At 57.9% G+C, this 22,517-nt stretch overlaps 3 protein-coding genes across 6 annotated transcripts in view; 1 reads left to right on the top strand and 2 right to left on the bottom strand.

The window, feature by feature from the left end:
- BCAR1 (BCAR1 scaffold protein, Cas family member) overlaps nucleotides 1-10,507 on the top strand; it is a 37,920-nt gene extending 27,413 nt beyond the window's left edge. For 2 of the 3 annotated variants that reach the window (XM_042919255.1, XM_042919254.1), the window contains exons 4-8: nucleotides 2,402-2,563; nucleotides 2,735-2,851; nucleotides 4,019-5,116; nucleotides 6,203-6,292; nucleotides 9,465-10,507. In XM_042919255.1, the coding sequence (XP_042775189.1) occupies nucleotides 2,402-2,563; nucleotides 2,735-2,851; nucleotides 4,019-5,116; nucleotides 6,203-6,292; nucleotides 9,465-9,977 (1,980 nt within the window). In that variant the 3' untranslated portion in view covers nucleotides 9,978-10,507. The remainder of the gene's footprint in view (nucleotides 1-2,401; nucleotides 2,564-2,734; nucleotides 2,852-4,018; nucleotides 5,117-6,202; nucleotides 6,293-9,464) is intronic. The other variant, XM_042919256.1, reaches the window with a different exon arrangement.
- An 844-nt stretch (nucleotides 10,508-11,351) lies between these two features.
- On the bottom strand, nucleotides 11,352-15,266 carry LOC122207748 (chymotrypsinogen B-like). Its single transcript, XM_042917918.1, has 7 exons — nucleotides 15,215-15,266; nucleotides 14,313-14,416; nucleotides 14,147-14,226; nucleotides 13,704-13,782; nucleotides 13,093-13,273; nucleotides 11,869-12,002; nucleotides 11,352-11,513 (listed from the first exon to the last, which is right to left on the bottom strand). The coding sequence occupies exons 1-7, from the start codon at nucleotides 15,264-15,266 to the stop codon at nucleotides 11,352-11,354; spliced, it is 792 nt and encodes a 263-aa protein (XP_042773852.1).
- Nucleotides 15,267-15,728: 462 nt separating this feature from the next.
- LOC122208418 (chymotrypsinogen 2) lies at nucleotides 15,729-21,072 on the bottom strand. 2 transcript variants are annotated; one of them, XM_042919464.1, is made up of 7 exons: nucleotides 20,715-21,072; nucleotides 17,891-17,994; nucleotides 17,697-17,776; nucleotides 17,276-17,354; nucleotides 16,811-16,991; nucleotides 16,591-16,724; nucleotides 15,729-15,943 (listed from the first exon to the last, which is right to left on the bottom strand). In XM_042919464.1, the coding sequence occupies exons 1-7, from the start codon at nucleotides 21,019-21,021 to the stop codon at nucleotides 15,782-15,784; spliced, it is 1,047 nt and encodes a 348-aa protein (XP_042775398.1). In that variant the 5' UTR covers nucleotides 21,022-21,072; the 3' UTR covers nucleotides 15,729-15,781. The 2 variants fall into 2 exon arrangements, with proteins under 2 accessions (XP_042775398.1, XP_042775399.1); XM_042919465.1 differs by lacking the exon at nucleotides 20,715-21,072 and adding an exon at nucleotides 18,653-18,766.
- Between the last annotated feature and the right edge of the window lie 1,445 nt (nucleotides 21,073-22,517).

Here is a 22,517-nt window from a genome sequence, read left to right as displayed (position 1 = left end):
GACCTGCTAGGTCCCACAGCACTCCTGCTCCAGAGGAAGAAGCTGGGGCTCAGACAGGAAGGGGCGTGCCAGAGCAGGAGCCAGTCTGGGTCACGTGGGGTGACATCCACTTTGCAAAAGGGGGAGACCAGCAGCCAAGCTGCCTGGAGAGTGACTGGGGCCCCGAGCAGGATGCGGCAGGTGATGGCGTCCTTTCCCATTGGATCTCCGGGGCCTTCTTTGGCTCCACGTCTCCCCCCTCTCTGCAGATGCCCTGATGGGGCTGCCCTGCCTAGCTCTGTGGTCTGTCTTTGTGGGTACTGTGCGTGTTTTCTCTGCGTCTGTGTTGGCCTCCTGCACTGCTGGCGTGTGCATGCGCAAGAGCACGTGGGTCTTGGGTCTGGGGTTCTGTGTCTCCTCCCGGGCTCTGGCTTTGTCACCCACCCCCGGCGGCCTCAGGGTCCTGCTAATGGGGCCTCAGGTGCAGAGCAGGGCAGACTGTGATTAGCAGGCTCAGCAGCTCTCTGGAGAGTAGGTTTCCCTAACAAGCTTTTCCCCACCAGTGGCTGCCTTACAGTTTTTTTCTAGCAGAGAACATTTGCTGGCCAGGACAGCTGCTTACTGTCACCAGCTCAGCTGCAGGAGTGGCAAGCTGCCGATAGCCTGGGCCTGGGGTCCGGCCCCAGAGCCCTTCCGCCTGCCCTCCCTGCTCTCTCTACATTCAGGAGGCACCGTAGGGGCTTGCGGTGGGAGTGAGCGGGGTCCCCATCTGCCTTCTGGAGTCAGCAGGGCCTGGAGACGCTTTGGGCCTTGCCTCGAGGCCCTGCCAACCTGCCACGTCCCGCCAGCCCCCGCCAGCCCCGCCTGCCCTGTTGTTGGCAGGTTCTAGCGTCTAAAAATAGCTCTGGAGGAGACTCAAGTCTGGGGCTCAAGGAGGGAGATGAGTCTGGGGAGGGCCGCCAGCTCTACTCCCAGACACACTGGGGGTGGGGTGGGGTGGGGTGGGGTGGGTGGGGAATACCCCCGTGGAGGCGCTTCCACAGAGAGGCTGTGCTGCTGGGGAGGGGGCCAGAAGGATGCATCAGCAGGAGGCTCTGCCAAGCCCCAGGCTGATGAGAAAAGTGCCGGTGCCCACGCGGTGCCCACGCTCCAGGGTTTGGGTATTCTGCTGCTCCTGGAGTACCTAGCGCTTGCGTGTGAAGCCTGTACCCTCCAGGATACACGGGCGTGTACAGCTGGCTGTCAGTGCCATGGGCACTGGGGGCCAGGCATGGTCTGCAGGGTTCTGGGGGGTATTGAGCCCGAGGGCCAGCCCTGATTCCCCTCCAGGGATGTGTGTGGGGAGGGCCTGAGTCAACTCTGTTCCAGACGTCCCCTTTGATTAGGGAACAAAAGGCCTTTCTGTCCCAGAGTGCTGAGCTGGGAGCCTTGTGGGGGAGGCGTGCCCTGAGCTGGGTTCCATCCTGCCAGCCCCTCCCACTGGGCCGCCTGCAGCCTGCATGGCCGGGGTGCTTGCCGGGAAAGAGGCTGGTGTGAAGGGCTCTCAGCAGTTTGCTGTCCTGAACGCCAGGCCAGGGAAGGGCACCAGAGAGGGGAACGTGTTGGCCCCTTCTGTGGGCCAACGACCCCTAATTAAGGTCTTCTCCTTTTCGGGTTAGTGGTGGCCTTGGCAGCCCGGTGGGCATGGTGTATTGGAGCGCGGGGGTCTTGGCTGTAGTCTTGGCCACTCCCTCACACCCACACCCAACTTTGCAGAATAGCCCCAGAACTGGCCCTGATGGTCTGGGAGTCTTTGGTGGCCCAGCCCTCAGGAATCTCTCCAGCATATGCTCGGTTGATGAGGACGACAGGGGCACCACTTGCTGCTCTCCAGGCCACCACCTTCTGGGAGCCCCAGGCGCCAATTATTGGGACCTCCTGCAGGCCACCTCTGGGCCCAGCGAGAGGAGGGCACAGCCTGGCACTATCCTCTCTTCGTCCTGGAGCCAAGAAGCTGGTCCTGCAGTCGAGAGAGCCCCTTACTGGAAGCCTTTCTGAGGAGGGTGCAGCTAGGAGGTGTTGTGAGGCAGGGGCATCCCAGTCAAGCCCACTTGTATGCTCCTCTGGAACCTTCCAGGTCATCCACCTGTAGAGACTACTTGACATTTCCTGGCCAGAACCAGACGACTCTAAATAAACCCTGGGGGTTCTAGTGCTCCCCAAACACTTTGTGCTTTGAAGAAAGGGTAAAGGTAAAAGGAATGAGAAAACCTTGCCTCTGACTGGCCTCCCAGCCCACCTTTGGAAACCCCCTCACCCTCCCTGTGTACCTCACCCACCTCATGGGGGTGTAGAGTCTCCCCAAAGACCAGAGGATGGGTCCCAGAGGCTGGTTTCTAGGCTGGAGGTGACAGGGTGGTGACGGTTGGCTATCTGCCCCCAGGTGGTGGTACCCACCCGTGTGGGACAAGGCTATGTGTTCGAGGCCTCCCAGCCAGAGCAGGACGAGTATGACATCCCACGCCACCTGCTAGCCCCGGGGCCCCAGGACATCTACGACGTGCCCCCTGTTCGGGGGCTGCTTCCCAGCCAGTATGGCCAGGAGGTAGGTATTGGGGTAGGGGTCGGGGTGAGGGCCTCAGCCCAGCCCCACTCAGGGAGCCGTGCTTTCTCTGCCTTGGCCGGGGTGGTCCTAGGGGAGGAGCTGTGTGGTTTCTGCTCTTCCCATCCCCTCAGGTGGCCCTAGTACCCATATCACTGCACTTTTCTGTCTCAGGTATATGACACGCCCCCCATGGCTGTCAAGGGTCCTAATGGCCGGGATCCATCGCTGGATGTATATGATGTGCCCCCCAGTGTGGAGAAGGGCCTGCCGTTGTCCAACCACCATGCCGTGAGTAGTCAGGGAATCCTGGGGCCTCATGGGCTGAGGCCTGATCTGTATAAAGAGTTTTGGGTGTGCCTGTTTTGTGGGGTGGGGACCCATGTTTGTAGGGATAGAGGCAACAAGAAACGTGACAACAGGCGCCAGCTCTGTCCCTTGCTCTGTGACGGAAGTAGAAACTAAGTGCTCCTTTGAGCTTCAGCTTACTTGTCGGCAAGAGGACCACTTGTGAGGTCTTCTTTAGCAGGTTCTTGAGAGGATCACACAGGATATTAGAAAGGTGACCACAGAATTTATCATTCAAAGCAAGACACTTTTTTTTTTTTAAACGTTTATTTATTTTTGAGGGAGACAGAGACAGAATGCGAGTGGGTTAGGAGTAGAGAGAGAGGGAGACACAGAATCCGAAGCAGGCTCCAGGCTCTGAGCTGTCAGTGCAGAACCCTCCACGGGGCTTGAACTCGCGAGCTGTGAGATCATGACCTGAGCTGAAGTCGGACGCTCAATCGACTGAGCCACCCAGGCACCCCAAAGCAAGACACTTCTAAGAGTGAAAGGGGGACTAGTAATTATGAGGGGCATCGGGCATAAACCAGGACCGTCCTGGGTAAACCAAGGTGTTGTCGTCCTAAATGTAACACAAATCTTCCTAGTTTCTGCCACAGAGTCGAGAATACATAAATGGTGGTGGTGGTGGTAGTGATGTTGAAGATGATGGTGGCGATGATGGTGAGGGTGATGTTGATGATGGGGTGAGGTGGTGGCGGTGATGTGATGTAGCGGTTGTGGTGGTGATGATGGTGACGGTCATGGTGGCCGTGATGGTGGTGGCGGCGGTATGACCGCTGTTTTCTCACCAAGTATTTATACTTACACAGTGAATTAACTCATGTAATCCTCACAACAAACCTTTGAAAGAGTTCTCCCATCTTCTGGCTGAGCAGATAGGCACAGGGAAATTGAGTCACCTGCCTTACATCCCACAGCTAGTAAGCAGTGGAGCCAGGATTTTGAACTCAGGTCTGGCTCCAGAATTGGGCTCTTAGCCACAACCTGTGCGGACAAGAACCGTGACACGCGTGCGCACCTGTGCTGTGTTTGGATGTGTGACTGGGTGCTGATCCTCAGCTCCCGGAGGGGTTGGGCGGGCACCCTTGACCGCTCCTGTGCCCCCAGGTGTATGACGTTCCTCCGTCGGTGAGCAAGGATGTGCCTGACGGCCCACTGCTGCGTGAGGAGACCTATGACGTGCCCCCCGCCTTTGCCAAGGCCAAGCCCTTTGACCCAACCCGCCACCCGCTGGTCCTCGCCGCACCCCCTCCGGACTCGCTGCCGGCTGAGGATGTGTATGACGTGCCGCCCCCCGCTCCTGACCTCTATGACGTACCCCCTGGCTTGCGACGGCCCGGTCCCGGCACCCTCTATGACGTGCCCCGTGAGCGGCTTCTTCCTCCAGAGGCGTCCGATGGCGGCGCGGCTGATGACACCGTGTACGCGGTGCCGCCCCCGGCGGAGCGGGAGGCCCCTGCTGATGGCAAGCGCCTGTCGGCCTCCAGTACGGGCAGCACACGCAGCAGCCAGTCGGCCTCCTCCCTGGAGGCTGCGGTGCCGGGTCGTGAGCCCCTGGAGCTGGAGGCGGCTGTGGAGGCCCTGGCACGGCTGCAGCAGGGCGTGAGTGCCAGCGTGGCGCACCTCCTGGACCTGGCGGGCGGCATCCCCGCGTGTGGAGGCTGGCGTGGTGCCTCCGAGCCTCAGGAGCCGCCGGTGCAGGACCTGCGGGCCGCCGTGGCCGCCGCCCAGGGGGCTGTCCATGAGCTGCTGGAGTTTGCCCGCGGTGCCATAGGCAACGCTGCCCACACTTCTGACCGCACGCTGCACGCTAAGCTTGGCCGGCAGCTGCAGAAAATGGAGGATGTGTACCAGACGCTGGTGGTCCACGGTCAGGCCCTTGACGGTGGCCGGGGAGGCCCGGGGGCCGCTCCCGAAGACCTGGACCGCCTGGTGGCCTGCTCACGGGCTGTGCCCGAGGACGCCAAGCAGCTGGCCTCCTTCCTGCATGGCAATGCCTCGCTGCTCTTCAGACGGACCAAGGCCCCTGTCCCGGGGCCTGAGGGGGGCGGCTCCCTGCACCCCAACCCCATCGACAAGGCCAGCAGCATCCAGTCCCGGCCCCTGCCCTCACCTCCTAAGTTCACCTCCCAGGACTCGCCAGATGGGCAGTATGAGAACAGTGAGGGGGGCTGGATGGAGGATTATGACTACGTCCATCTACAGGTAGGTGCCCGCCTTGCCCAGCGTCCCCAGAGGATTCCCTGGGGGAAGCCTTCTGGCCTCCTCCGGGCCCTAATTTTGCCACCCGTTATGGGGACCTTAATCCCCTCCACACGGAGGGCTTTTGTGGCCAAAAGAGAATTTGGGCCCCAGGAGGCTCAGTGAGTCCCTTTGCCCACTCTCTTTTTTTCATTTTTATTGTTAAAATGTTTTTATTTTTTATTTTAGAGACGGCGTGTGTAAGCAGGAGAGAGGGGCAGAGGGAGAGAGAGACAGAGGGAGAGAGAGACAGAGAGACAGAGGGAATCCCAAGCAGGCTCCATACTCAGTGTGGAGCCTGACGTGGGGCTTGATCTCACAACCCTGGATCATGACCTGAGCTGAAATCAAGAGTCGGACACTCAACCGACTGAGCCAACGAGGCATCTTTGTGCCCACTCTCTTTGACCTTCTAGGCTATATGCCCCCTGCTCCATACCCATTCCTCTACCTACCTATTGCCCTTTGGATGGACCTGGCCGTGTCATCAGGGGTCCTGCAGTACCAGCCAGGGCTGGGCTTCTCCAGTGACCAGGGCAGGAAGTGCCTCTGTTCTGTCTCAAGAGATGGATTCTGAAGTATAAGCAAAGACAGAGATAGTTGCGGGTGTGGGGTAATAAGTAAAACAAGAAGATGGGAAGATGGAGTAGGGATAGGCCTCTGAGCAGAGACCTGGGTGCCAGCTGAGTGCCCTGGTAAGGAGCATTCCAGGTTGAGAGACAGCAGGTGCCAAGGCCAGGTGGTCAGGGATGGATGAACAGGCCCCGTATGCCAAGGGGAGGGGTTTGAATGTGATTCCTGGTGTGGAAGCAGGGGCAGGGAGGATGACCTGGCCACACGCAGTGTACCCAGCCCTTTTCTGGGCTAGAGGAGGTGAAAGAGGCCGCAAGAGCTGCCTCCTGGGAAACTGTCCCCACTCTGAGTCTGATGGCTGCAGTGTGAGCCTGGGCCTGGCTCGCAGCGCCACCTGGTGGCTGGCTTCCCTGCCCTGTGCCCCGCCAGACCTGTGGGGGCTTGTGGCTCAGCCCGGTCCTTGTGTCTTGTCTCCAGGGGAAGGAAGAGTTTGAAAAGACCCAGAAGGAACTGCTGGAAAAAGGCAACATCATGCGGCAGGGGAAGGGCCAGCTAGAGCTGCAGCAGGTGAGGATCCCCAGGCTGGCCAGCTTCTCTCTGCTTGGGCTGCTCGTGGGCCAGTGAGCCAGCCAGGCCCCGCTCAACTGTGTGACTGTCTCCCCGTGTGTTTGTTGGATTTGTGTGTGATTTATTATGAGAGTAATCATGGTAGACCTTTTAGGGAGCACATACACAAAAGTGTAAGACAGGGAAAAGGCCCCAGAGGTACTGGTGGTGCAGTGGGGCTGGTTTTAAGCCCCGCTCCTGCCCCTAGGGTGACCTCTGTCCATGTGCTTGAGATGATACTTTGTGAATAGTTACATCTCTTTTTATCCCAAGGTTTTTCCATGGCATCAAACCTTCCTTATAAATTGTTTTTAAAGGCCTTATAACATCTATTATTGTTGGCTGTTTACATTGTACCCAGTTTCCCTGAGTATAATGATACTACTCTGCTTATCTGCAGACATAGAATTTTCTTCATACTTTGGATCATTTCCTGAGGGTGGGAAAGGGATTTTTTTTTTTAAAGAAATAAGGAAGTTTTATCTGATTATGAAGATAATAAAAAACTGAAACATAGACTAGCACAAAATAAGCACAGAAACATCACCCATAAAGTTGTCCTCGCTCCACCCCTCCACCTCCCACCCATTCCCCCACCCCCCACCGGTCAGGGGGAAGGATGGTGTAGGTGAGAGCCGGCTCCATCCTGAGACCCACAAAGCCACAGTTTCCCCAGCTGTGAAGTGGGGATCATAGTTACATCCATCTCAAGGTAATTGTAAGGAGTGAGTAAAGAATGTATAATTCTTAGGAAGTGCCTGGCCCATATAATGTACTCAGTAAAGGAACCAAGGGTAATTATTAGGTATCTCTCTATCCATCCATCATCTGTCTGTCTGCCTAATAATATACGGAATCTCCACTGATCAGAGAAATGAACATGTACTTTATCTTTCTCTGGACCCTTCCAGCATTTATTTATCCAGTCCCTTGTTGGTGGACATGTCAGTTATTCCCAGAATTACTGCTGTAAACGGTGCTGAGCTGAATATAAATCTCTTCATGTAACTGCTTGATCATTTAGAGAAATTACTAGAAGCTAGAATAAGAGATAGGAGTATAGATGAAAAACTCTAAAGGTCTAGAGCTCTTAGGCCGGAGCATAAAGCACAAGTGTAATATGGCGGGTAAAATGTATGGACAAGGGTGTTGATTGCTCTGTTTCCACATCAGTGAAAGATCTGGAAACCCCCACCCCAAATATCTAATATTGGAATATTGGTTGATTAAATAAAATATAAACATTCATACAGTAGAACAGTATGTAGCTATTAAGAATTGTCAGAAAACAGGAAAGACCCTGCAGAGTTCAAACTAAAAATGAGTGTGCTTCTCGCTGGATATGAGAGCCGAGTGGTGAGTTTCACCAGGTTGCTGCCTGAGGAGGAGAGTACGAGTGTTTCAGATATTAGGACAGGGCAGTTCCAGGGTGGTTTAGCCAATTAAGCCTTGAAATCTTGGATAAAATAGAACTCGTCTTTCCCTGAATCTGTTCACAGCTGGTCACAGCCGCTTAGTCCCCTGGGCAGAACCAGCGCTGGTAAGGACACGTCAGTCCACGCTGATAACTCCCAAGGCAGAGGCTGCCCGTTGTAGAAGTTTCCCTTTCCCTCCGCCTGTCATGACTGACACGAAGCACGTGACCTACTGTTAGGTGCTAACAGTAGAATATAAAATACTATATATTCGGTTGAATCTTGCACAACAGGGGTTTGAACTGCATGGATCCGCTTACACCTGGATTTATTTCAATAAACATATTGGAAAAGTATTTTGGAGACTTAAAACAGTTTGAAAAAACTTGCAGATGAACCACATAGCCTAGAAATACTGAAAAAATTATTATTGTAAGAATACAGTATATAATACATGTAACTTGTAAAATACATGTTAATCAACTAGTTTTGTTCTTGGTAATGCTTCCAGTCAACAGTAGGCTATTAGTGAGTAGTTAAGTTTTTGAGAAATCAGAAGTTACTTGCACATTTTCGATTGCATAGTGAGTTGGTGCCCATAAACCCCATGTTCTTGAGTCACATGTACTGTGTTTCCAGTCTACCAATTAAAAAGGAAATAGGAAATAAAAATAAGAAAATAAAAAGGAAATAGGAATATTCATGTTTAAAGGAAAACATCTTGAAGAATAGTCACCAGTTTTTTATGTGAATTTTGTTTTCTGAAGTTTTACACATACCATGACCTACCTTTTTTCTTTTCTTTTTTTTTTTTAAGTAATCTCTACACCCAATGTGGGACTCGAACTTATAACCCCGAGATCAAGAGTCGCATGTCCTACCAGCTAAGCCAGCCAGCGCTTTCTTTTTTTTGTTTAAAGTTTTTATTGTGGGAAATTGAATATATTTATAAAATTAAAGAAGACAGTCCCGATACCATTCACCCAGCCCTAATCCCTCAGCACAATAGCTAACCTGGTTATCTAGCACCCCTTCCCCCCAATTTATTTTGGAGACATTATATCATATCATCTGTAAATACGTTAATGTTTGGTTGTAAAAAATAATTTATAGGGGCATCTGGTTGGCTCAATTGGTTAAGCGTCCAACTCTTGATCTTGACTCAGGTCATGATCTCAGGGTCATGGGATCGAGCCCCGTGTCACAGAAAGATAATTTACCAGAATTGTACTTTATCAGAGGTTATTTCTGGGTGCGTGGGTTTCCAGGTGACACCTTTTTTTTTTCTGCTTAATGTATTTGAATCTTTTTACAACGTATATGTTAAGGACAAAATGTGTGTGAGTGAGTGTGTGTGTGTGAGTGTGTGTTTGTTTTTAACTCATTTTGAAGTACGTATAGATTCGTAGGAGGTTGCAGAGAGAGTACAGAACAGTCCTGTGTGCCCTTCACCCAGTGTCCCCCAAGGATTGTGTCCTAAGGCAGCAGGGAACAGCACCCACACCAACAGACTGGCGTCCCCAAACGCTACAACTGCTCATTTGTTCTCCGTTTCTATCCTTTTGTCATTTCAAAACTGTTCTATAAATGGAATCCTACCTTTCTGAGATGGGCAGAAGCTCCTTGGAGAGGACCCGTGCTCGGCCTGTAGCGCAGAGATAGCGGGTTTCCTTTGTGCGTGTGGCTGCGATGCTCACTGTGCTCTCCCTCTGCCCCAGCTGAAGCAGTTCGAGCGACTGGAGCAGGAGGTGTCGCGGCCCATCGACCACGACCTGGCCAACTGGACGGCAGCCCAGCCCCTGGCCCCAGGGCGGCCGGGCGGCCTGGGGCCCTCGGACCGGCAGCTGCTGCTCTTTTACCTGGAGCAGTGCGAGGCAAACCTGACCACCCTGACCAACGCCGTGGACGCCTTCTTCACCGCCGTGGCCACCAACCAGCCGCCCAAGATTTTCGTGGCGCACAGCAAGTTCGTCATCCTCAGCGCCCACAAGCTGGTGTTCATCGGGGACACGCTGTCACGGCAGGCCAAGGCGGCCGACGTGCGCAGTCAGGTGACCCACTACAGCAACCTGCTGTGTGACCTCCTGCGTGGCATCGTCGCCACCACCAAGGCTGCCGCCCTGCAGTACCCGTCACCCGCCGCTGCCCAGGACATGGTGGACCGGGTCAAGGAGCTGGGGCACAGCACCCAGCAGTTCCGCCGGGTCTTGGGCCAGCTGGCCGCCGCCTGAGAGCACGGGACCAGAGAGGTGGGGGTCAGGGGAGGAGGGCGGCACCCGCCCTGAGAGAGTCGCCATGCTGCAGGCGCGGGGACAGGCACCCCAGCTCTGCCCGGGCCTGGTGCCCCAGACTGTCCAGGGGTTTGTACATATTTATGATGGGGCAGGATATGGGACGGGGCCTCCTCGGAGGAGCCCAAGCAGAGCTGGACCCCCCGGGAGCCGAGCCTGAGGAGGGAGCTGGTGGTCTTCCCTGAGTACCCTGGGGGCCAGGCCAGCCGCACAGGCCCCCCCACCCACATGGCCTCAGACGACCCCTTGAGCTCCCTTGAGCTGACCCTCGACCCACAGGAGTGCCATGTTCCCCCGACAGTGCAAGCGCCACTGTAACCAGGAGAAGAACCCAAACACTATTTTTCATTATTGATTTTCCAATCATTTGACTAATAGTCTACATTTAAATAAAAGTTTAAAAATGAAAAGCGGCCTCTGGTGTGAGAGGCAGGAGGGCCCCTGGGTGTGCGCAGGTGTGTCCTTGATCTCAGATGCCGCAGGGGAGGAGCAGCCGACGGAGCGGATTTGTGGTGATGCCATGGGCAGTTCTCTCTCGGGAGGATAAAGAAAAAGTGGGTCCCTTCAAGAGGAAACCAAGGCCCCGGGAAACAGGACTGGGCTAGGGGCGTGAGGCTAGGGGTCTTCTGCAAGGTGTGCCAATGGTCCTGAGACCTGGGGAGCTGGGGCTGCTGGAGAGAAGCTCTCTGACACCAGCGCTGGAGGCTGGAGAGGCTCGGTGAGTGTGGAGCCCGCGGTGAGGTCCCACGGCCCCCGGCCAGAGCGAGGGCCAGCGTGGGGTCCAAGGCAGCTCCGGGACGAGGTGGGCTTTACTGTGGCACAGAATTTGTCGAGGGCACCGCTGGGGGATTCCACATAAACTCGTTTTCACAGACCTCACCTAGAACTTTGCTCTTAGAAGCTCATAGTATCAGCTTGTGGAACTTCTTCCCAAGTGTCTATTTTGAAATACACATAGACTTGGCCTCCAAGTTGGGGTGTGGGGGCCCAGAGGGCCCTTGCCCTGGGTCCACGTGTGGCCTCCCCAGCCTTTCCGAGTATGTCTGGCACCCCAGGTGAGACAAGAGCCCAGGGATTCAGGGAGTGCTGCTCCTAGCTCTGACTGTTCTGCATGTGAACTTGGGCCTCAGTCTCCCCATCTCTGTGAGGAAAGGGTAGGGTCTGTCAGCCCTCTTGGACTCCACAGAGGGGACCCCAGTGAAGACAGCCAGCCTCCCACCGCTCAGCACGCTGGCGAGGACACAGAAGTGAAGAGGCACGCAGTTGCTCTAGGGTTTTATTTGGGTTTTGCGGAAGTGGGGGTGGGGCAGGGGTTCAATTGGCCTCCAGAACCCCGAGAACCCAGGAAATAAACTTGGTGACACGGGTGTACACCCCCGGTGAGAATGGGTTACACCAGTCGCTGCCCCAGGACACGATGCCCACCAGGGTCCAGGCTCCGTCCTTCTGGCAGACCAGGGGGCCGCCAGAGTCGCCCTGCAGGAGGAGAAAGGACCTGTTTACAAGCCTGAAGCGGGGTGCCGGGGCCCCGGTGTGCGCCCTGACCTGCCCCCGCGCAGGTTCTGTGCAGACAAATGACAAGTGTGGGGGCAGAGACCGGGCAGGAGGCTCTCCGATCTGGGCCACGTGGCAGGCCCAGCTCTGTCGCCTACTCCTGGTGGGCCTGGGGCACGTTGCTGACACTCTCCCCCGGCTGGCTGGCGTGGGGGACCCCAGCACCATGGCCGCCCGGAGGGGTGGAGCCGACGCGGCAGAAAGGAGCAGCCCCCTGGCCCGAGCGGGGGCGGGGGCGGGGGCGGGGCCGGCGGGGAGGGGCGGAGCCAGGCCTTACCATGCAGGACGAGACGCCGCTGGCCCCGGCGCAGATCATCACGTCCGTGATCTTGCTGCCCCAGAACTTCTTGCAGTCGGCGTTGGACAGGAGGGGCAGGGCCGCCTGCTGCAGCTTGTCGGGGGTCTTGTTGGCTGGAGGGACGCAGGGGGCGGGGGCGGGCGGGGGAGCGGAGGTCAGGAGCCCTCACCCAGCCGGCCCACCCCGGGGTGGAGGAGACCCTGCCTGCCCCCTGCCTGCTCCCAGTCCTTCCCCATCACCATGACCTCGGAAACGGAGCTCCCCACCTTCCCTCAGACCTAACAGTCAGTCCCTGCGGGACCCCTTCCTCTCCCATTCCACACCAGGCAGTGGTGACATGGCTTCCAGCACAGCTGTTCACGCGAGCCCTGCCCTGGCAGCCCGTGTGGTGGGCGGGGGGCACTGCCTCCCCTCCGGGGAAGGGGGCTGACGTCCTTTTCACGGGGCCCCAGCTGGGGACCCGCCGCTCTGGGTGGCAGATGGGGGAGCACCGTCCTCCTGCTGCCCTTTCCTGGCCGCCTCCGTCCCGGTCAAGGACCAGAGGGTGAGCCGGGGCCTGGGCAGGAGCACCCGGGACTCTGGAGGAAGATCGTCAGCGGAGGGAGCAGCCGGGGGAGGGGAGACCCAGCCCGACTCTCAGGGCCCCGAACCACACCGGGACATCTGACTCCCGGCCCAGACTTCACGGCGAGCTTGACACAAGCGCCCGCCTCAAGTCTGGAGAGGAGTCCAGGCTGGAAACCCGACCGTGGGGACCTCGTTGCAACGTAGTGAGAGTGCCACCTGCTGGTACTTGGGCGTTTCTTCAGCAACTTCGTCTTCAAGTGTGCAGTATTTAAGCTCATCTTTATTCTTTGATTCTTTCATTAAGAGGGTTTTAAGTAAAGAAACGGAAAGGAGGGGCTGAAGGGCTCAGTCAGTTAAGCATCCCCTTCAGCTCAGGTCATGATCTCACGGTTCATGGGTTTGAGCCCCACATCAGGCTCTGTGCTGACAGCTCAGAGCCTGGGCCTGCTAAGGATTCTGTGTCTCCCTCGCTCTCTGCCCCTCCCCCACTCATCCTCTGTCTCAAAAATAAACATTTTTAAAAATGCTTAAAAAGAAAAAATGAAAGATATATGACTTGGAATTTATGTGCTTGGAATTTAGACCATAAAAGCCGAATGAGTCTCCCTTCTGAAAAGCCCCTGCAAGGACACTCACAGTTATACCGGGTCTTGCCCCAGCCGGTGGTGGCGCAGAGGGAGCCGGCAGGGAAGCTGGTGTTGGCACTGGGTAGGCAGACGGGGGACGCGGTTGTCGAGAGGAGGGCCGGTGTGGCCAGCTTCAGCAGGGCGATGTCGTTGCGGCCCGAAACCTGGTCCCACAGTGGGTATTCAAACACCTGTGGAGACACCATGGGGGCTGGGCAGTCCTCACGGGAGGATGGCCGATCTCATGGACGGGAGGGACCTCAGGCCAGGAGAGGGCTCAGTGCCAAGGGGCCCTTGTTGAGAGCGAACACAGATGGGGCCGCACGGACAAAATCTCTGGAAACTGGTGGGAAAATGGCCCCTTGACACGTTGGTGATATTTAGTTTTTTCTATTTTTGTGCTTTTCTACAATGAGCCAAACTTCAGTGTTTGAATAGGAGTCTTCTTACTTGGGAAAGAAGGGAAGAAGGCTTTGGTGGGTGAGGCCTGAGCCGACTGGCTGGGGTCCTCTTTGCCCACACACCCTGCCCGCCACGGTCCTCACCCATCCCTGGCGCCCAGGGGCAGCCCTGCCATGGCCTTACCGCCCCACCCTCCTCAGCCGGCCTGCCTGGCGGTACCTCAGTGATCCTCAACACCTGGACAGCCTCCTCGTCAGAGCCGTGATCAGACACCCCAGCCACCACACGGTGGCTCTTCCTGGAGAGAGAGGACGCAGCAGAGGGTACCCAGGTGAGGGAAGACCTTTCTGGGCCCCTCACTCCCACGGGGGCCTCTGGGCCTCAGTTGCCCCGTCTGTAAGGTGGAGGCACAGGACTAGACCAGCTCTCGTGGAACAGGCTGGGGCCTGAGGTGGTGGGGGGCATGAGGGTGGGGATTTTCTCCGGGGGGGAGGGCAGATAGCAGCAGCTTTGTCCCCACCTGCCATCTGTCTCAGACCCTTCCTGCCAGGCTTCATTCCCTGGAAGCCTAGTGGGTGGCTGGGCAGGGGTGGGAAAGGGCAAGGAGTGACCGTCATTCCCTGACAGCCAGGGCATCCCCACTGCCCCCACGCAGGCCTCACCTGACTCTGCAGTGGGCAGCAGTGACGACCCAGTGCTGGCTGATGAGGGAGCCCCCGCAGAAGTGGAAGCCGGAGCGAGTCTGGGGAGAGAGGTGAGACAGTCAGCCTTCCCCCTCACGCCTGCCCCCTCCCCGTCTAACACACCTCTCCTCAGCTTCCCTCTCACCTGCAGGGACACCTGCCAGGGCCAGGAGCTGGGGACCGCATCCTCTCCATTGACGATCCGGGACAGGCCACTCAGCTCAGGGTGGATGGCAGGGACCCCACAGCCTGGGGGCAGGGACACGGCAGCCGGTCAGCGGATGGTGTCCCAGGGGGGCCAGGGATAGAGCCTGGCACTTCCAGGCCTCTGGAACCTAGGTGGCAACCTAGCACCCAGAGCTTTGGCCAGTGCAGGGCAGCCGGCCCCTTGTCACCCAGCCAGCAGCTGCCCCAGGTGTCCTTGTGGAGGGTCCTTGAGGCTGAGGGCATCTGGAGTTGGGCGGGGCCTGGAGCCAGAAGGCTGGGTGTCCACTGTGTGTCCTGAGAGGAGCGTCCCTCCCCTGCTGACCCCAGGGTCCCGGGGCGTGGGGGCCGGGATGTCCTGCTGGAGTCGCTGTTGTTCTCAGGGCCCCTGGGTCTGCAGCAGGGGCAGGCTGGGGTCAGAGAGTTACCCTGCTCAGGGCAGCATAGACCCGAGAGGCTGCCCACGTCCAGAGGACCGGGGTGCGGGGCCAAAGGGATGGGCGTGGGAGACATTCTCGAGGCAGAGCTCCTACGGCTCGGGGGCAGGTGTGGAGGAGCCCGGACGAACCCCGGCTTTTGAGCGGGTGGACAAGGCCAAAACGAGGCAGGTCCAACCTGTCTGGTTGAGTCTGAGGGGCCCGATGGACCTCCAGGGGGAGGAGGAGTGGGGAGCCGAGGAGAGGCGCCCAGAGAGACTGAGAGGGGTGAGCGGGGGCCTGGCCCCCGCGGGCGGTTAGACGTGTGGGGACTTGGTCCTCCGGTTCCCAGCTTCTGGCGGTGGGGGCCGGGGAGTGGGAGAGGCTTGGTCCGGGGCTGCCAGGCCCACCGGAACCTTGCACTCACCAGAACTGCTGCCAAAGAGGAGGAAGCCAAGGACAACCGGGAGAAGGGCCATGGTGTTCCACTCAGGAGGTGGGATGGGGTCTGCCCGAAGGACCCCCGTTATATTCCCCTGGCCCACCAATTGCGACGCGCCTCGCCATCCCTCCCTTATCGTGAGTCCTTGGGTTCAGAAGCACCTGGCTCCTGCCCGGGCCTGGGAAAGAGTCGGCCCCGGGGGACTGCTCCTGGGAAGGTTCCCTGGGACCACAGGTGTGTGCAGCCAGCAGCAGGGCTCATCCCCCCCGCGGCCCGCTCCCTGCCCACCCCCCGGGCCGCCGTGCCTGCCGGGCGGGGGGGCCCAGATCTCACATCATCTACCTGCGCCCTTCCTGGCCACTCTCTGGGGAGGAAGACTAAAGGGGGGCCTCTCTGGGGACCCTCTGGTACCTGACCCAGTGAAGACCTAAGTTCGGGAGAAGGAGGACTCAGAGGCCCCAACACAGGAGACACCATCATCAGTGTGTCTTTTATTGGTTTATTGACTCTGTGGGAGCAGGTCAGCAGGGAGGTCACGGTGGGGCCGACAGCTCAGTTGGCTTCCAGGATCTGCTGTACCCAGGGCATGAGCTTGGTGACGCGGGCGTACACGCCGGGCCTAGAGGTGGAGCAGGTGTTGCTGCCCCAGGACACGATGCCCACCAGGGTCCAGGCTCCATCCTTCTGGCAGACCAGGGGGCCACCAGAGTCGCCCTGCAGGAGGAGAGAGAAAGCAGCTTGGATCTGGCCACCAGGTGGCCTGGGCCAGGGACCCCTGGACATTGTTCCAGAGACCATTCCGGGGCCTCACGGCCAGTAGACGCCCGGCACGTGCATATTGGAGGGATTATGAAAGAAGCTTCAGTAGCTCCGTCTGTGATCTGTGCCCCTGAATGTCTGGGCCATCAGCTGGGGTCCTATAATAGAGGCCCGATAAAGCTGGTTTGCTTGACAGGAAGGAAGCATGGGTGGTGCTGGCCTGGCTATGGAGCCACCGTGAGGGAGGGAGGGCTGCCCGATTCCTTCCAGAGCCCTCTGGGCCACTACATTCTGCTGCCCAGGTTGTACACTGCACTAATCCAGGGGATGGCATTTGTTCAGACATTGATGATGTCAATGGAATTTTGCAATATGGCAGTTTCGAGACCAGAGGCCCTTGCTCTGCATCCCTCTGTTGAGATCATCAGTTTTTACAACTGCTCAGGCAGGAATTCCAGAAAGAGCATGTCAAGCCTTCAAAAGGGGCCCTATGTGTTATTTCCATCTCCTCTCTCTGGCCAAGCCCCTTGGCCTGGGCTTTGGCCTGAATCCGCCCCATGCTGGGAGGGAAGGGGGTGCTGGGTGAGTCCAGTAGACCATACCATGCAGGAGGAAACGCCGCTAGCCCCAGCGCAGACCATGAGATTGGTGATCTTGTTGCCCCAGAACTTCTGGCATTCGGTGTTGGACAGGAGGGGCAGGGCCGCCTGCTGCAGCCTGTCAGGGGTTTGGGCGTCTAGAAGGGCAGGGCGGGGGGTCAGCACCTGCAGGTGCCCGCTCGGCAGCCCCCACCTCCCACCCGCCCGGCTAGAGGTCACTCACTGGTGTGTTTGGTCAGGCCCCAGCCCGTGGTTGCACACAGGGTCCCAGCGGGAAAGTTGTCATTGGCATTGGGCAGGCACACGGGGGACACAGTCTGGGAGAGGCGGGCAGGCGTGGCCAGCTTCAGCAGGGTAATGTCATTGTTGATGGTGAACATGTTGAACTTGGGGTTCTTGAAAACCTATGGGGAGGGCAGAGGCTGACACAGAGCTGAACCAGGGTCCCAGGCTCCCCCAAATCACCTCAGTGCTTCTCTCTGGACAATGGCCTGTTCAACTTGGCAGGCCTTTCTGTGGCCCCAGGAGCCTGAGGCCGGGCCCAGGACCGAAGTGCAGACCTCGAACGCCCTGCTTTCTGCTCTGCCCCCTCATGGTGGACCACTGGGGAGGTTGAGAGCAGCGGGGGCGTTTTCAGGGCTGCACACTCCGGAGGGCCGCCCCACCTGGCCTCCGGGGGCCACCATACCTTGGCAATCTTCAGCACCTGGATGTCCTCAGCATCTGAGCCCTGGTCAAACTCCCCGGCCACGACCTGGTGGGTGGTTCTGGAGAGGGCCAGAGAAAGGAGGGGGTTCCTGCCGTGAGGTGCTGGGGCCGTGCGGGGGTGCCGGGTGCATACGTGTGCGCATATACCTTTGTGCATCTGCTCAAAGTTGTTGATCACAGAGACGGGAGCTCAAAATCTCAATAATTGCCCCCGAAACAAACTGCCCTAGAGCCTGCTGTGTGTGTGTTTCCTTCCCAGTAGCCTTTGGGAGACCAGCAGGACTTGGGTTTTCGACACAGTCCAAATAAGGAAACTGAGGAACGAGGAGTTAAAGGTCTGGCCCTCACCGCCAGGAGTCTTCCCCCCACCAAGGAGTTTCCTGGGGACCCTGGGCCCTCACCTGACACCACAGTGGGCAGCAGTGACCACCCAGTCCTCGCTGATGAGGGAGCCCCCGCAGAAGTGGAAGCCGGTGCTGTCCTGGAGGAAGATGGAGAGGTCAGTGCTGGCTGGACACCAGCAGCCCCCAGCCTGACCCCAGCTGGCCCAATACCCCAGTGTGTCCCCCACTCGTGCGCAGAAATCCCCCCTCACCTGCAGGGACACCTGCCAGGGCCAGGAGCCCGGGACAGCGTCCTCGCCATTGACGATCCTGGACAGGCCACTCAGCACAGGTTGGATGGCGGGGACCCCGCAGCCTGAGGGTGGGGGTATGAGGTGAGGGATGGAGGCCAAGGGCGTCCCAGAAACCCCCCAGGGACAACTCAACCTGACTTGTGCTTCAGCCCAGACAAGCCCAACAGGCTGGCGGGGAGGTGGTGGCCGTACTCAAGCACGGGCCGGAGGCTGGGCTCTGTGGGTTTGAACCCAGCCCCATCGCTCCCTCGCTTTACCATTCAGAAAAGCGCGAGCAGGCAAGGCAGGAACTTGCTGTGTTCCTGGCACACAGGAAGCACCAAGTGAACACAAGCTGTCAAGTGCTGTGCTCACGGGCCCCAAGGCGCCCACACCTGCCTGCTCACCATCTGAGTCTGTTGGGGAGCCACTAGCTGTTCAGAGTTTTCGCTGCCTCCGGACCCGTCCTCCCGAGCCCTTGCACTGGGCGTGAGGCCTCAGTCAGCCCCAGGAAGGCCCACCTCCCCCTGGGGGCCTCACACTGACTGGTCTGGCCCAATCCTCCCAGCATCCCCATTGTGGCGATGGGGCCGGTGAGGCTCAGAGCGGGAGAGAGACCCGCTGGGGTCACACCACAGTGCTCGGCCGAACTGGGAGCAGGGACCCAGCTGCCCCTTCTGGTCTCGGGGGCTGGAGGGGAGCGGAAACATCCCTCCTGGCCTCTGCTTGCCCCGAACTCACCGAAGGCTGTGCCCAGGAGGGCGCAGCAGGAGAGGAGCCAGAGGAAGGCCATGGTGCCGTGGTCAAGGAGACATAGGGTCCCTGCCTTGGGAGCTCCCCATTATATCCCTGTGCACCAGGCTGTTATCGGAAAACCTTGAGGTGACAATCCCTTTCCTGGGCGTGTGCCCGAGTAGGCAGGATGTGCCAGAGCAGGCCTGGCATCAGGGCCTGGGATGGCAGCAGCTGCGGCCCATGGTTGAGCTTGGGTCTGGGTCAAGGGCGAAGGTGGGACCAAACAAGGTGGCCCTCGACCCACAGCCACAGGGAAGGGCTCAGGAAGCTTGGGCTTCCTCTTCTAGGCCCTGTTTCGTGAGGGCCAGGGCCAGGCCTGGCAGGGTTTGAGCCCCAGCCTATTGTCTCATAGGCTGGAGAAACTTGGACAAGTAATTTATCTGGTCTGTTAGTTATTCAAAACCCCTGGGCAGGGGCTCTGGGGTGGCTCGGTCAGTTGAGCATCCGACTGTTGATTTTGGCTCAGGTCATGATCCCAGGGTCATGGGATTGAGCCCCGCCTCAGGCTCTGTGCTCAGCACAGAGCCTGCTTAAGATTCTCTTTTCCTTCCCTCTGCACCCACCTCCCTAAAAACAAAACAAAAGAAAACAGAACAAAACAAAAACCTGGGCAGTGTGATCAAGTAGGGAGGACAAAGGGGCGTCTGGCCAGGGGGCTGAGGATGCTACCCTGGTCTTGGGGGGTGGTCAAGAAGTCTCAGTGAAGGTTCCTTCTGTTCCACAGCTGGGGAGGTCACGTGGCCTGTGTGCAGTGCGGCTCAGAAGAGCAAGCCGCCCACTGCCCGTTCACGTGAGGCTGGGTCACTTAGTCCCCATGGGCTCCTGGAATGGAGCATGTGGCATCTGGGGCAAGACTGGACCCAGTGAGAGCTGGTAGAGGCCGGTCAGGCAGGAAATGGGGGCGTGGGGAGGCAGGCAGGAGGCCTGTTTCTGGCTTGGCCGACAGGGTGGGCAGTGGGGCCCTTTCTCAGCACCAGGGAAACTGGAAGAGGAGAAATCTGAAGGTGAGGCTGCCAGGCACAGCGAAGCGCCGCGAAACACACAAGGAAAATGGTATCGCAGGGCTGTTTTTAACTTCCATCGCATCGATGACCGTAGCGTGCTCCACGGCACACATTTCAGCACCAAAGAGCTGTGGAGACTTGGGCAGGTTACCTGCCCTCTCCGGTTTTGTTTCTAAGCATGTAAAATGGGGGATGCTTATAGTGTGGATCCCGCAGTATGAAAGGGCATGACCCATCTTGAGCCAGGACCAGGCCTAACACAAAATCATCCATACTCGCTGGTCCTCTGAACTCCTTCCTGCATTGCCTGTTGGTGCCCTTCCCACGTTCTAGAAGACTGTCCCATGACAGCAAGGGATGGCCACACTATATCAGGTGGGAAGGCAAGGCACAAAATGGGTTGCAGGGGGCGGGGTGGCCCCTTCTGTGAGACCATGCTACCTGAGCAAGCCTGTTCTTCCTTACAACCCACGCTTGCCAGACCCAGGCCCCTAGTCAACTGGAACAAAAGAAAAGAAACAAATTTCTCCTGCTTTAGCAAGCTTCCATGGGGAGGAGTTGGAGAGTTTAAGTTAAAAAAAAAAAAAAGTAAAATGTACATTCCACCAGTTAAGGAATTATCATTTAAAACAAAAAATTTTAAATGTTTATTTATCATTGAGAGAGTGAGAGTGCAAGTCGGGCAGGGGCAGAGAGAGAGAGGGAGACACAGAATCTGAAGCAGGCTCAGCACCGTCAGCACAAAGCCGGATGTGGGGCTCAAACCCACCAACCCTTGAGATCGTGACCTGAGCTGAAGTCGGATACTTAAGGGACTGAGCCACTCAGGTGCCTCATATCCTTATCATTTTAAAAAGATTTTGTTTAATGCCGATTTATTTTTAAGAGAGAGAAAGTGAGTGGGGGGGAGGGGCAGAGAGCGAGGGGAGCAGTGGATCCGAATCGGATCCATCAGCACAGAGCCCCCTCCGGGCTCGGGGGGTGCTCGATCTCACAAACCTTACCATTATTAATACCGAGGCAGGAGGGCCTCACCCACGCCCGGACATTTAAGTCACGGGAGCATGCGGGAGTGCGCCAAGCAAAGCTCAGAGGCTGTGTCCACGCCTGAGCTGGACGCAGAGCAAAGAGCAAAGTGTGCCTAATGTCGCAGGTGGTCGCGCGGAGGAGGTCAAAGGGCACCGATGAGCCCACAAGGCAGGGGGCCAGGGCTGAGAGGCCGAGGGGGGCGACCGAGGAAGGAAGCCCCAGGTGGAGGCACTGTCGGGAGAGGCTGGCCCTGATGCTGCGGCCCCCGGTGAGTTGTTCCATCTGTGGAGCCGCAGCGGTCGTCCCCTGAGGCGCAGTGGCAGCGACCGCGGGTGTAGCGGGACCCGAGAGGGGGAGGGGCAGAGTGGCGGGGGCGGGGCCAGGACGGCCCGAGCCAGCAGGTGGCTGAGGCCTTGGGAACCGACTGCCCGCCCGCGCCCCACCCCCCCCGCGCCGCTCGCGCGCCCTGAGAGGTCTGAGAAAGCGCGCAGCTGCAGGTGGAGGCGGGGAGGGCGAGCCCGCACCTGCGCCCACTCCTGCCGGGGGCGGGGCCAGAGGTTCACTGGGGCGGGGCCCGGGCCCTCCACCCCGCCCCGCCGCGACCCCAGACCCACCCGAGGGACCCCTTTGCCTGCGCCCTTCCCTGCCTTACGACGCCAAGGCTCCTCCGCGCCTGCGCGCAGAGCGCCTCCTCACGGGCGCAGCTCGGCCTCGGCTACCGCCTCTCGTCGGCGTCCCAGGACAAGCCGACGGGTGTCTGCGCCCAGAAGTTGTTCAGCCAATCAAGTTTACGGTAACGAATATTTTCCTGGCTTGCATTTTTCGTTAATATTTCTAACTTCCCAGCCAGGGGTTTGGAACCCTGCTTCCTAAGCCCCTGGAGTGCACCCGTCCGCGCTCGTGCACACTCCCAGGGAGAAGGTACGGCTTTGCTTGCGGGTTGTCTGCCATCTGAGAAAGTCGTAACTCTGCGCTTGTTACGTCGTTGCAAGCAGGCAGCGTCTCGTGTGTTTAGCGGGCAGTGCTGAAGCAAGCCCGGGGAAAGGTGTAACTCACTGAAATGTATTCAGGAGACGACCCGATCCCTGTGCGCCCTGGGAGCAAACCTGATGGGGACAGCTCTTTCCCAGGCAGCCTGTGTTGAGGGGAAGAGCTTTGCTGGGGGCCCTGAGCCAGTCTCTGCCCAGCTACCTCCTGGGATTTGGCCTCGGGTGGGGGTTGTGCCAGGGATCCCGGTCCTGTCGGCGTGGACGGGGTGGGGGGAGGTGAGCATTACGCAGGCGTCCTCCCATGGTTGCCAACTCTAACACTAGGGCATTGCTCGAGGCCAGAACTCAGATGTCAGTTTCCTTAGGTGAACTTCCTTCTTGAAGTCCTGCCTCGTAAGGAGTCAAATCCGAACTCTCTTTTTTATTAAAAATAAGATACACTGAAGTATAATTTACACATGATGAAATGCACAGATCTTAAGTAAACAGCAGAATGAATTTATATATATATACATACATGCAGGCGCACACCATAGTGTCACAGACACCACAACCAAGATGTAAATTAATGCCGTCACCCCAGAAAGTTCCCTCACGCCTCTTTCCAACTACCCCTCTCCTGAGGCAACCAGCAACCACTGTAACTATTTCTTTCCCCATAGATTAGTTTTGCCTGTTGTAGAAATTTACATAAGTGGAACCTCCTGTCTTTGCATCTGGATTCTTTCACTCAGGCAAATGGTTTTATGATTCACTTGTGTTCTTGCCTCTGTTGGTAGTTCCCTCACC

This window comes from Panthera leo, chromosome E2 (genome assembly GCF_018350215.1).
Source record: "Panthera leo isolate Ple1 chromosome E2, P.leo_Ple1_pat1.1, whole genome shotgun sequence".
Lineage (NCBI taxonomy): Eukaryota > Metazoa > Chordata > Mammalia > Carnivora > Felidae > Panthera > Panthera leo.
Note: the sequence above shows the minus strand (reverse complement) of the source record. Positions and strands in the feature narration are given on the sequence as shown.